Source organism: Nelumbo lutea, chromosome 7 (genome assembly GCF_056320005.1).
Source record: "Nelumbo lutea isolate HS-2025 chromosome 7, American lotus-T2T, whole genome shotgun sequence".
Taxonomy (NCBI): domain Eukaryota; kingdom Viridiplantae; phylum Streptophyta; class Magnoliopsida; order Proteales; family Nelumbonaceae; genus Nelumbo; species Nelumbo lutea.
This window is the reverse complement of record NC_142690.1, coordinates 6,854,168-6,868,632: the sequence shown is the minus strand read 5'-3', so window position 1 is coordinate 6,868,632 and position 14,465 is coordinate 6,854,168. Positions and strand designations below refer to the sequence as shown.

General features: G+C 39.5%; 1 protein-coding gene across 1 annotated transcript in view; it reads right to left on the bottom strand.

The window, feature by feature from the left end:
* The window catches only part of LOC148844873 (insulin-degrading enzyme-like 1, peroxisomal), a 121,827-nt gene that overhangs the window by 58,534 nt on the left and 48,828 nt on the right, over nt 1–14,465 (bottom strand). Inside the window, exon 14 of the mRNA XM_088954776.1 lies at nt 7,410–7,496. Coding sequence (XP_088810902.1) covers nt 7,410–7,496 — 87 coding nt within the window. The remainder of the gene's footprint in view (nt 1–7,409; nt 7,497–14,465) is intronic.

The window sequence follows — 14,465 nt, the reverse complement described above, 5'->3', positions numbered from 1 at the left end:
TTTGGATGCAGCTAGAATCCCCCATCAGACATGCAAGGCCTTTTCTTCCCTTCCTTTTTAAGGTGGCGGTTGAAAAGAGGAAGGACAATGTGGAGAGGACTAAGGGCTACAGTTTGTTGGACACTGTGGGAAGAAAGAAACTCCAGGATATTCTCAAAAACTCGGAGAGGAGCAGAAGATCTAAGGGCTATCATACATTTTAGGGCGTACAGTGGCTGAAATCTTTGGAAATATTCACAGATTACACAGTGGATGACATGTTGAGGAAGTGGGGTGAAATTGCAAATTGCACGCAGACCAAGTTAGTAATGAGTGTGGCTTGGACCCCCCCCCCCACCTAGTGGATTCTTGAAATTAAACTTTGATGGATGTAGTAGGGGAACCCAGGACAATCGAGGATCGGGGGTGTTTTTAGGGATGAAAATGGGGTCATCTCTGCTATGTTCTCAGGCCCAATTGGAGTGGGTGACTCCCTTAGAGCTGAGATCTGTGCAGCTATGGAAGGAGTCCGGAAAGCTAAGGAATTGAACATCAAGAAACTTATAAATTGAAGGGGATTCAGAGGTGGTGATAGGGTGGCTGACTAAAGATAAAAATGATTTATGGAAGTATAATAATGAGAAGAGGAATTTCAAGTGGCTAGTGCGGGAGATGGAAGTTAAGACATGTTGGATTAAAAGATCTGTTAATTCCGTAACTGACGGTTTAGCTAAACAAGGGGCAGAAAGAGACTCATTGTTTTGGGCTAAGCTGTAACGTTAGTGTCCATGTATTTTCTTTTTTCCTTTCTTAAAGCTCTTTGTGACTCTTGGAAGATAAGCGTGTTTGTCTTCCATTTGTAAATTTTCTACTGATGAACTAATGAAAGTGTTATTGATCAAAAAAAAAAAAAAGAGGGGGAGAGAGAGGGAGAGAGAGAGAGAGAGAGTTTATTGCTGAAAGAGTGTTCAATTCTGAAATAGTCCTCCTTTATTCCTTTTTGGCTCTAGTACTTATAGTGTTACAATCTTGACTGTTACAGCTGTTACAAGTGGATAGCAGTTGTGGCAAGTGGCTGCTGATGTGGCCTCTTCTTGTAACTGACTAACTGCCTTCTGTTGGTCTGTTCCAACAGTCTTGACAGTCCAATTGGGTGGCAGTTGTTACAAGTGGATGGCGGTTATTACAAGTGGCTGGTTAGTTGAGCTGATGTGGCCTCCTCTTGTAAAACTAACTAACTGCCTTCTGTTGCTCTGTTCCAACAGTCTTAACAAAGAGAGACTGTACAAGGGTTCAACTGCATGCTGTCCTCCAAGGACTATAGATATACAAAAGATTAAACCTGCAAAAGATAGTGGTACAAGGCAATTCCAGAAAAATGGTGGATGGCTAAAAATGAAACTGAAGGAATATGGCAACAACATTAGGGAAAAAAGTTGCATTGGGTGATTATTTCCTAGATTTCAAATGTTAACAACTGATAATGGGTGGTAACAAGTCAGTTCTTTAACTATTTTAAATATTATTCATTTCTGACAATCAAAAAGTTTCCACTGTTACCAATAAAAAAAGATAATGGGGCTGTGCAATGAAATGTGGATGGAGCATGTTAAAGAGGATTTGGCTCAGAAATGTTAAAATCTGTCATAAAAGGGGGTAGTTGTATGGTGACAATATATCCCAATTCTCTTGAAGAGTGAAGGGGATATGTTTGAGTAGTCACTTCCAAATGTCTATGGACCTAAAGAAGAGCAGGAAGAGGAGCATTATGTACAGATTAAAAAAAAAAAAAAGAAAGAAAAGGAGCAGGAGAAATTTATTGGACGTTAAAGAAGTCCAAAATTGCATTTTTCATGAGAAGAATAGACAAAGTAAAAAGTAGCAGATTAGCAATCCTTTTGTCTGGAGATTAGAGAGGTAAGTTCCCTCCATTCTTTCATGCTTCTACAGACTCTAACATACTGGTTAACTTATATAAATACAATCAGGGAAATGCCTTTTTCTTGGGTGGGGTTGAACATTTTGTTGGATGTGACCATAACAAGTTGCATCCTTGTACAAAATAGCATGACTTCAATCCTATAAATCATCATGATCCTATTTCTCAAGAAATGATGTATGTAAATAAGGCAATTCCAAACACCAGTTCCCTTGTAAAATATATCTTGACAGTAAATTCGATTGAAGATTACAGCAGAAGAGGAGAGAAGAGAAAAGAAGAGAAGAAGGAAGAAAGGAGAAGAAGGTTTGGAGGCAATGGAACATTGCTAGCGGCACCAGCTTCATCATAATATATAAGGCAAAAAAAAATAAGGGAAATTACCCTTGTGCCCCTACAAAGTAAAGTTACAATAACAGATTAAAATAAAAGGCTTAAATCAGCCAAACAGACCCTAACAAAATAAAATCAAATATTTCAATACTCCCCCTCAAGTTGGAGCATAGATGTCAATCATGCCCAACTTGTCACACAACTCATTATGCTGCACATGATGAAGACCTTTGGTGAAGATATCTGCAAGTTGTTCTTCAAAACTAACATATGGGGTGCACACTTCTCCATTTACAAGTTTCTCTCTAATAAAATGCTTGTCCACTTCAATGTGTTTCGTCCTATCATGGAGGACTGGATTAGCTGCAATGTTGATAGCAGCCTTATTGTCGCAATAGAGTGACACGGGGTTGCTAACGGTAAAACCCAGTTCTCCTAACAGATTTCTTACCCACATGATTTCAGCAACAACACGAGACAGCTCTGTATTCTGCTTCAGCACTAGATCTAGCCACCACACTTTGATTCTTACTTCTCCATGTGACTAGGTTTCCCCCTACAAAGGCACAATATCCACTAGTAGACTTTCGGTCATCAACTGCCCCTGCCCAATCAGCATCAGTATATGCTTCAACCTTTAAATGCCCATGTTTTTGGAACAACAAACCAGCTCCAGGAAACTTCTTGAGATATTTGAGGATCCTCTTTGCAGCTTCAAGGTGAGTTGTCCTAAGATTGTGTATGAACGGACTAAGGGCACCCATTGCATAAGCAATATCAGGTCTGGCCCTAGACAAATACAAGAGTCTCCCTACAAGTCTCTGAAACTTCTTCACATCTTTCAAGAACTCTCCCTGGCTATCTCCCAGTTGATGGTTAGGTTCAATTGGTGAGCCAATTGCTCTCGCCCCTAGTTTGCCAGTATCTTCTCGTAGATCTAGTACATATTTCCGTTGGGAAATAAAGATGCCCTTGTGATAGCGAGCAACTTCAATTTCAAGGAAATAACGTAAGGGGCCTAGATCTTTCACCTCAAATTGAGTGGCTAAGAACTTTTTTAGTCTTTGTATTTCAGCCTCCCAATCTCCTATGATCACTATGTCATCCACATACACAATTAGAGCTGCAATTTTCCCTTCATCTTTCTTTACAAATAATGTGTGATATGACTGGCATCGTTTGAACCCCATCTGTTGAACTGCTAAGTGGAACTTACCAAACCAGGCCCGAGGAGATTGCTTCAGCCCATATAAAGATTTTTTTAACTTGCAGACTTTCTGTTCACTGCCTTTGGCACAGAAACCTGGAGGTTGAGTCATGTACACTTCCTCTTCTAAGTCACCATTCAAGAAAGCATTTTTGATGTCCAATTGGAGAAGTTCCTAGTCAAGATTTGTCTCCAGTGAAAGAAGAATTCTGACTGGGGCAAAAGTCTCTGCATAGCCCACTCCATATACTTGTGTAAAACCTTTTGCCGCCAATCTGGCCTTGTACCTTTCAACAGATCCATCAGCCTTGTGTTTCACTGTGAACACCCACTTCCACCCTACTAGTTCCTTCCCTTCAGGAAGATCCACCAACTCCCAAGTGTCATTTTTGTGTAATGCATCAATCTCTTCCTTCATTGCATCTGTCCATTCAGGTTGGATAAAACTTCTGCCACATTCTTAGGAATGGGGATACTGTCAACAAAGGAGAGGAATGCACGATACGAAGATGAAATATGATCATAGGACACAAAGCAAGAGATAGGATGATTAGTTGTACAAGATCTAACACACTTTCTCTTAGCAATAGGAACATCAAGATCATGAATGACAGGGGAATCAACATTAAGAGGAGCAGGCATATCAATAGGAGCAAGTGTACCTGGCTGAAGAGAAGGATCAACCTCTGGAGAATCCAATGATGTTGGTTGCAATGTGTCAGGTCCCACAGCTCTTAAACTTTGCTGGCTTTTGTGGCGGCGAAGAAAGACACAGAAAGGAGGATTAGGTAGAGGAGGTAGTTGAGTTTGACCCTGTTTCTCCTCAAACCTACTCTCCCCCTGAGGAGAAACCAAGAAGAAAGGTTGATTCTCAAAGGACACGTCGATTGAGACATAGTACTTATGAGAGGCAGGATCATAGCAATGATACCCCTTTTGAGATAGAGGGTAACCAAGGTAGACACAAGGAATAGCACGAGGATCAAGTTTACCACGAGTAGGTGACAAGTTATGGACAAAGAAACAACACCCAAAAACACACATTGGAATGGGGAACAATAGAGTTGTAGGAAACAAAAGTTGATGTGGGGCCTTATACTCTAGTAACCGAGATGGCATATGGTTGATGATGTACGTAGCACAAAAAACAACATCCACCCAAAAGCGTTTCGGAACATTCATATGGATTAACAAGCCACGAGCCACTTTAAGAGGATGACGGTTTTCTCTTTCAGCAACACCGTTTTGTTGGGGTGTCCTAGCACAAGAGCTTCGTTGAAGTGATCCACTCGAAGCAAAGAATTCCGTGAGATCACTATGGAAGTATTCCTTTGCATTGTCCAACTGGAAAATATGGATTTTAGTTTGAAACTGAGTGAACGCCATGCGTTGAAAGTCTTTCACAATGTTAGGCACTTCATCTCTAGATCGCATAGGGTAAACCCAGGTGTATCTAGAGTAATCATCGATCAAGGTAATGAAGTACTTATATCCAGCCTTAGTAGGTAGAGTAACAGGGCTACAAACATCAGAATAAACAATATGAAATGGAAATTCACATCTTTTATTTCTCAAAGGAAAAGAGCTTCTACAATGTTACGCAATTGACATGTCTGACACTACAACTGACTCACAAACAAAAACTCAAACAACTTTGGAAATATAACTTTTAATGACTCAAAAGAAAGATGACCAAGACGACTGTGCCATAAATAGGCTTGACTCTCACTGGACGAACTCACGGACTCTGTAGCCACAAGACTAACTTTATTCTCCAACACATAGAGACCATCCACCATGCTTCCTCTACCAATCGTCTTCCTCGAGGCCAAATCCTGAAACACACATGAAGACAAATAAAAAGTAACTGAACAATTCAAGGAGTGAGTAATACTACTAATGGAAAGCAAAAATATAGGTAATTTAGGAACATGTAGTACATTAGAAAGGGTAAAGGCTGAGTGGGAAAGATATTGTTCCTTGGCCGGCTATAGTGGAGAAAGAACCCTCAACTAGTCTCACCTTCTCTCTCCCAGAGAAAAGATTGTATGCCTGAAATAAATTTGACTTACTAGTCATGTGGTTTGAGGCTCCGGAGTCAATTACCCAAGAGGAATTAGAGGTATGAGATGGCACATGGAAGGAAATGGCAGTGTTACCTGATGCAGACGAAAAAGAAGAGTAGGACCACAATCCATCTGGCGAAGAGTCCTACCATATAACTCCAAATGGTCACAGAAGGAGTTGATGATCTCTTCCTTAGGGTCAAAACTGGGATGCCTTTCCTGAGTTACCATGGGACCAATCTCTTGAGATGGCATATTAGCTGGGTTATACTTTTTTTGATTCTGCTGACTTGGTTTCTTGCCCTGATCAATTGTTGACTTCTTACCCAAATCCTGTGCCCATTTAGGTTTTCCATGGAGATCCCAACATGTATCTCTAGTATGTCTTGTCTTTTGGCAGTGAGTGCACCAAAGCTTACTCTTATCATTTGTTCTCTTCTGAGAGTCACCCTTCTTAAAACCACGTCCAACATTAGTATCTGAACTTCCCCAGACAGATAGGGCAACTGGCTCCCCCTATGTACAATTCATCACATTTCTTCTACTCTCTTATGACTGAACCAAGGCATAAACCTCCTAAACTGATGGCAAGCCTTTACTTCCCAAGATCTACACCCTGATGGACTCATATGAAGGATTCAACCCCAAGAGGAAGGCAAATACCCATTGCTGAGATACAAAAGATTTGTATGCCTCTGCATCTTCATCACACTTCCAGTTAACATTTTGATAGTGATCAAGTTCTTTCCATATCGATGTCAGATCTGAATAGTACACCGAGAGACTCCATTCCCTCTTCTTGCAAGTGGACGATTCAGCTTGTAGTTGGTATATCTTGGCATAGTGTCTCTGCTCTGAATAGGTGGACTTTGCTTGTTCCCCTATTTCACAAGCAGTTTCATCCCACATAAAAGTTTTTCTCACCTGTGGCAGCATTGAAACCAAGAGCCATGACATCACCATACTATTTTCTTGGTTCCATCTATCATACTCAGCACTTCCGCTCTTCGGTTCCTTCACTTTCCCATTTATGTATCCTATTTTTTCCCTAGCAGTGATGTAGAGTTTTATTCCCCTAGACCATTCAAGGTAATTCAGACCATCAAAGGGAATAACAGCCATGGGGAAACTCATATCCATTCCCCCACACACTCCATTTTGACTTCCAGAAATCCCTGAAGTAGCAGAGTTCTCAGACGACATGGTCAACACAGAATTTTTTTTATCTAAAACCACAGCTTAGGATCCCTCCTTATATTAGAACAAAAGGCTCCACACACACTTCAGTTTCTTCCTCTTAATACACGACCAAGGGAAGAAACACAGGAAAAAAGGGGTGGTACTAGTTGCAGATCTGATTCGATCAGCCTAGATCTACTCCTCTGTTCCGCCCGGATTCAGCAGCTTGGAGAAGACACTTGATCGCCCAAATTCAATGGCCACACTCTGATACCATCTTGACAGTAAATCAAATTGAAGATTACAACAGAAGAGGAGAGAAGAGAAGAGAAGAGAAGAGAAGAAGGAAGAAAGGAGAAGAAGGTTCAGAAGCAATGAAACAGTGTTGGCGGCGCCAGCTTCATTACAACATAGAAGGTGAAAAAAAAATAAGGGAAATCACCCTTATGCCCCTACTAAGTAAAGTTGCAATAACAGATTAAAACAAAAAAGATTTAATCATACAAACAGACCCTAACAAAATAAAATCAATTAATTCAACAATATATATAGCAACTGCAACTGAACCATAAAGAGGTGAACCACTGTTCGTATTACATTAAAATACATTTTGCTCAAATGGAGGAGAAAATTAAGCACAAATGATTGAATAAATTGCAACATTAAGTGTTAAGAAAACTATCCTTGAATGTTGTAGTTCACTGACCTTCATGTTTGAAGCAACATTGACCACATAATCAATAGGAGGGATTTTGTCCTGATAATGGAACACTGTCTCACAAATGGCTGAAATCTTGTGAACAAAATAAATTGTCTCAGAAGCCATAAATATGAAATACAATGTCGAGTATCCCATATCACAAGAAAGGCAACACTATTGCATGAAAGTTAAATAAAAGAAGCCAATGCCAAAAGAACTCAACAAACATAATCCTAATATTGTCATTGCAACAAAAAAAAAATCTCAAAGGTACTAATTTCTTATAACAAAGTATAAAATCATCACATTAAGATAAGAGGTCAATGCTATTTACTCTTTTTATTTTTTTATTTATGCAAATAATCTTATGTGGATAAATGCTATTTTTTAGGATACTGAAATCATGCTTTTTAAGCTTCTGTTTCATTAGGCATTTTGCCATGTCCAAATAGACTGCAACTGAAGTTGAAGGAGCTAAGTCTTTACCACTTGTTCTGCACAAGTCTTGCTGGAGCACAAAGCTGCAACTGTAGAGGAAGTTCTCCCCCTCTCGGCTAGTGCTAGGACTGCTGAATCAGCCCTCAACCAGGTCTGTCCTATACAGACCTCTCTTAGTAGCCCAATAGCTACTACTTGCTGGTGTAATCTAGTAGGACATCTACTTCTGGGTCTTACTTCCCTTGAGTCCTACAACCAAGAGAAACCCTAGGTTCGAACTTGCTTTACTCTCTTACACTCCTAGGTCTTCACTGCAGTAACCCAGAAAAGGAAGAGAGAAGATGAAAGGACAGCAAGAGGAAAAGAGTGCGCCTGCTGAAACCAGGAAGGAGCTAATGCTCTGATACCATGTAATCTGAAAAGCTATACTCGAAGTAGCAAGGAGGAGAAGAGAACCACAGAACTGAAGAGAATGTCGAACTGTTCTATCCAGTCGACCAGTCCTTTATTTATTGATGAATATGGTACAAGGTACAAGAAATTACTGGGATGCCCCTGATTAGTGATGGGACACCCAGATGACTTAAATCATTAAACAGGATTAGGCCCAGGCCCATTAACACAAGCCCAGTTACAAGATAAGTTAAACATAAGAATGGGCTAATAAGAACTCTTATCAGCCGAACATCACTCTAACATTCTAACACCTTATTTCCCTATACAAGTTGGGTCCATAAATGATTGTCAATACCCATCTTCCACATTTTTAAGTTTTATTGACCATGTGTATCTCCCATGAACTCCTTCATACATTCATAGAGTTTCCATTCCACAAAAGAATTATGTCCCCTAATGCCCCCAAAGATGGCACCATGGACCAATTGATGTTCCCACATGCCCATACACTTTGGACAATCGAAAATCAATCTCTGCCAATTTAGATTACTGGATCATTACAATGTCAGGCATCTCTTGTCCAAGCGAAAACTTGACTGTTTATCTCTTGAACTCATAGTCCTCTAATATTCCAGTTTATGATTTTCATGATTGCTTCTCCACCTTACTCAAATTTCCTTCCTTTTTTTATTGTCCTACTAAGCATTTTTTTTCTCAAGTGAACTGTCATGAGATGTGCTTTATTTTGTATTTTGTAGTGCAAGGGTATTTTTGTCCTCACACTTTACTTTTATGATTTAATCAATAGGGTAAAGTGGGCACCTCCACTTACCCAAGGCATATTTATGTTCTCTTTTCTTCTCTCTCTTCTCTTCTCTACTTTTCTCTTCCTAGATTTTTTTGACAGATCACATGGTATCAGAGCATAATCTGTCATAGAAAAATCTGTTTTCTCTTATTCTTCTTTATTTTCTCCTTGACTGACCATTTTGACAACGTGAAGAGGTAGAGACAAAAAGATATCTGATCTGATTGCCTCTGCCTTTCTCCTCTAATATTTTCTTCATTTGTAAGTCCAATTTTTATTTTTTCTGGATTGCTTAAGAGATCAAAGCATGTAGGAGGATCTGGTTACCATATAAGGAAAGTTTCTGCTGTGTTCGATCTGGACAGTTTTGAGAGCCTTAAGGAGGGTTGTTATAGTTAGAGAAGGTACTAGAATGTGACCAGGCTTTATTTTCCGTTGCAAGGAAGGTTTTCCAAGTAATCTAGTTATGTTTTCTATTTGCCAAGTGAAAATCGAAGGGATTTAGCAAGGTTGGCCAGACTGTGCGTGCAATAATGGTTTACAGTGATAGTGTGTGCATGGTGCAAGTGGTTGCAGCTCTCAAGCAAGATTTTATAATTCAGCTTTGTTCCTCCTAGTACAGTTGGTGTGCTGTTTTCTTGGACTGTTACAGTCATGTCACTACGTGTGACCTGAAAAAGGGTTGTTTTTGCCTTTTAGGTTATTTGGTGGTGTTACTCATCTAATAGTAGTGTTTCAGCAATGTCTTCAGAGTTCTGTCACTTCAAACTCTTCTGGGGGACATGTTGGTTCTGGTAGTGGAATGAACAGCATAGGTTTTCCTATGTCCATTGTTCTCCTTGATGGACTGAAATACTTGGAGTGATCCAAAGGTGTGAAGACGATTGTTGGATCCAAGGGAAAGCTGGGGTATCTCACTGGGAGGTCTAAGAAGCCTACTACTGAAGGGGTTGATTATGAGAAGTGAGAATAAGAGAATTATATGATAATGTCTTGGCTTACATACTTAATTCATCATGCTCTTAGAAAACACTTCACACAGGCTGAAATGGGCAAGGAGATATGGGACCAAATAAAGTCAACAAACTGAGAGCAAAGGCATTTTGCTTGGATCTACCAACTCCAAGTTGAGTCATCAGCTTGCAAATAAGGCAACAAATCTCTAGCAGCCTACTATTTGTCTCTTACCTCCATGTGGAAGGTGTTAGACCATTAGAAGACTTGATTAGAAAAGTGAAGAGGATGCTTCAGTCTATAGAAAGCTGATCTCTCAAGAAAGGGTGTTCGCATTCGTGGCAGGTCTGAATTATGTTTATGAACCCATCTGGGTTCAAATTTTAGGTGGTAAGGGGCTTTCAGCTCTTAAAAAAAGCGTTTATCGTGGTTCATTCCAAGAAAACTAGGAGGGCTTCTATGAATTCAACTGAAGAGAAGGTTGCTTTATGTCTAAAGGTGAAAGCAAGAAGGCTAAGGTACAAAGAAAAGGTGAATATGACAAGGACAAGATTTGGTGAAGAATTTTGCTAAGATTTGATTAGCAAGCCTAAGAAGTTTCAGGGGAAGCAGAATAGAAAGCCTAATGCAACTATTGTTGCTTCCTCCATGACCAACCAAGAGAGACAACAGTAGCCAAGTTGTTGCTGAATTTTTGCCCAGGATATGGTGGGGTTCTCTAGAGGGCCAACAGAAATCCTCTGGAGACAGGCAAACACCTCCTCGAGACAGGGGAGGGCAGACCCACCTAGTATCTGAGCCCTCACCGGTTCATATTTAGGCTTCAATCCCACCAAAAATCTGGTTACATCAAGCTGCTCTCTCTGTTGTTGTTGAATTTTAACATCAGATGTAAGGGGGTGATACACACTCAACTCATTCCTCAAATTTCTCAGACTAGCATAATACTCTTCAAAACTCTGGTTACCCTGTTGCAGACTAAAATACTCTTGATAGAGCTAATATACTCTGGTGGTGTTAGCCTGTCATGAATAAAGCTTTCTTGCATGATCCCAAATTTCCTTGGCTGTCTAAGAACAAGAAGTTTACACTAATCTTAGGTTCCATACTGTTCCACAGCCAAGTCATAATCTGTGCATCTTCTTGCTCCCAATCACCATACTCCTAGGAATCAAATGGGGTTTTTCTTCTCTTATATGCTTTACTTTCTTCTTGGCTCTAAGAAACACCTCAACAGATTTGGCCCACGGTACATAATTTTCTCCATTCAATTTAATTGAGGTCATCTGTACATTCAAGTAGTCTTGAGGGATCATAACCGGCTTACGTTCATTATCTCCCATGGCTGTAAAAAAAAAAAAAAAAAACTTTTTTTTTCTTCTGTTTCAACCTGCCTTACCCAGTAATCACTACACTGCACTCCAACAACACTGTACTTCACTCCTCAAGTTAATCACTCACCACCATACAACTGACCATTGCTGAAACATACACTGTCATAGGTTTCAGCAATGTTAAGCCCCACTATCAAAAAAAAAAAATTTTTTTTCTTCTGTTTCAACCTGCCTTACCCAGTAATCACTACACTGTACTTCACTCCTCAAGTTAATCACTCACCACCGAACAACTGACAATTGCTGAAACATACACTGTCATAGGTTTCAGCAATGTTAAGCCCCACTATTGTCACTTTCGGCACCTCACAAACACATCACACACAAGAGTACCACAATCTGAACCTACCACCATACGACTGATACTAAGTCATCGACCCACTGATCTGAACCACACATCTGAACCTACCACGAAACCTACTGTTGCAGCCCTCTTCGTTCCATCAATTAGAGGGTTCTCTACCAATCACCTGAAACCACAACTTCACACCCAACCGAATATATTAAAAACTCCAGAATGAAGATACGACAACTCCTTTTCAGCCCTTTTACGAAACTCCCAAAAAAAAAAGGAAGAAAACTGAGAGATTGCAAGCTGGGGTGCACTGAAAGTCGAACAGATCTGGACTGACTTAACCTGGCTCTGATACCATGTGATGATTTATATTCGTCAGTTGCAGATCTGAACTTGATGTAAAAGAGAAGAAGAGAAGGAGAAATAGAAGAAGAGAAAACCTGTTCAAACTCAAGAGAAGAGAATACATCTAATTCTCTCTTAGATCGGCCAGGATATATAGTTTACTAAAATAAATAGCAAATGACTTTTATGCCCCTATTTAAGTTGGGACACATGGCACTAACTAAAAGACACACCACAATGTTAATAAAACTCAAATGACTATTCTACCCTTATTTAGTCGACACTAACAGTTGTATTAACATTTTCCCCTAATTCTATTGTGTTTCAGGATTTGACTTGGAGAAATGATTAATAGAGTGCTCATGACAAATGGCCTCTACATTTTGAACTTAGTGGCTTCTAATACTTCCAAAGGCACAAGTTTATTGAGTAAATCGAGTCAGCACAAGGGTCATTGTAATAAAGACTAGATTTATCTCTAGCATTGTCGTCTAGGTCATTTATCTTTTACCTTCTTGAAGATCTTATTTTCGGATATGTTAAAAGCCAATATCTTTGTCCTCATTGGAATGTCCTACTTATCAATTAACCAAAGGGTCATTGTAATAAAGACCAGATTTATCTCTGGCATTGTGATTTAAGTCGTTTATCTTTTACTTCCTCATTGGAGTGGCCTACTTATCAATTGAGTAAATATTATGGAAATTCATATCCTCTTATTAATAAAAGAGTTTATTTTCCTTTTCATATTATGCATTTTGATGTTTGGGGCCCTTGTTCAATTAAGGCAAAAAGCAGTATAGACATTTTTTCAATTTTATTGATGATTTATTTACATTACACATGGATAGTTTTGCTATGGTCTAGAGATGAAGTTCAAAAGGTTGTGAAGAACATTGATCTTATAGTTTTTACACAGTTTCACATTGATACTTAAATCACAAATGCAAAAGTATATTTCACTAATGATGTAAATGCATACCTCCAACATAATGGTATGTTACATCAAAGTTCCTGTCCTCACATACCACAACAAAATGGTGTGGAAGAGAAAAAGAACAAACACTTGGAGATAGCTTACTTCTGCAGATAGATGTTCGAAAGCGCTTTTGGGCAGATGTTCTCACCGTGGCTTTCCTTATAAACCACATACCATTTAGACATTGCAATTTAATTTAAGGCCCACATCAGTTGCTCTTTCCTTCATCTCCTTTGTCCTCCATTCCTACTTGTGTGTTTGGGTGTCAATGTTGTGTAAAACCTGTCTCCCACTTTTGATAAGTTTGACCTTCGTGCCATTCCATGTGTTTTCCTTGGTTATTCTACCTCTAACAAAGGGTACAAATGTTATGATCTTGTGTCCAAGAAAGTCTATATCTCCATGGGTGTCTTGTTTTTTGAATATTGTCCTTTCTTCCCTACATCACCTTAATGGGAGAGTAGTGGTGAGATGAAATATGTTCTTTCTTTTCCTATTTCTACTCAGCCTTCTTAGCAGCAATGGCAGTATCTGCCTCAATGACCTCCTTGGTTCTACTCTTGTCATACTTGGCATCACAAAGGCCAGTTGTCAGATCAGCCACTAGGTATAGGTGTGGAACTGTACGAAGTGCTTCCAATGCCATCAAACTCTCACGAAGCATATCCTCACCTTAATCATCCTTCAAGTACTTCTAAACCCATTCCTAGTGACATTGACCTTCTCATTTCTCTTTGTAAGGGTGTAAGGTTTATTGCCCACTTTACTTCCACTGCTTCTTTATCTCCCCATTACCGTGCTTTTATATATACTATTAGTAATGTGTTTATCCCTAAAAGTGTTGCAAAGGCTTTGGAATTACCTGAATGGAAGAATGCTATGTGTGAGGAGATTTATGCCTTCCATAAGAATCACATATGGGATTTTGTCAACCTTCCAAAGGGAAAGAAGTTGATGGGTCATAAATTGATGTTCATTGTAAAGCATCAGGCAGATGACTCTATAGAAAGGTATAAAGTGAGGTTGGTAGCCAAGGGGTTCTGATGTATAACCAGCTTAGTTCTAGCCCTTAGAGAATGTTGAATGGTATTTTTTATCAGATTTTTATGGCTGCTGGTGGCTGTAATAGCTTCTTGAAGGAATAAGAAAGAAAATAGGGAGAGAGAAGAGAGAAAATACCTGGAATCACTCACAGGGTGCCTAGAAGGCTAGAATCACTCATGAGCATGGAAATCACTCACCATAGCTAGCATAAGCTGAATAAAACTCAATAAACTTCATTGCCTTTTGTGTAAAACGTCCATACATATTTATAGACTCTAACTCATAATAATCCTAGGAGTACAACTGTTAGACTCATAATAGTCTTAGGAGTCAAACTATTAGACTCAATAACATAGTTGTCAAGGCGACGCCTAGGCGACGGCGCCCTTGGAGGCTCGCCTCGCCTAAT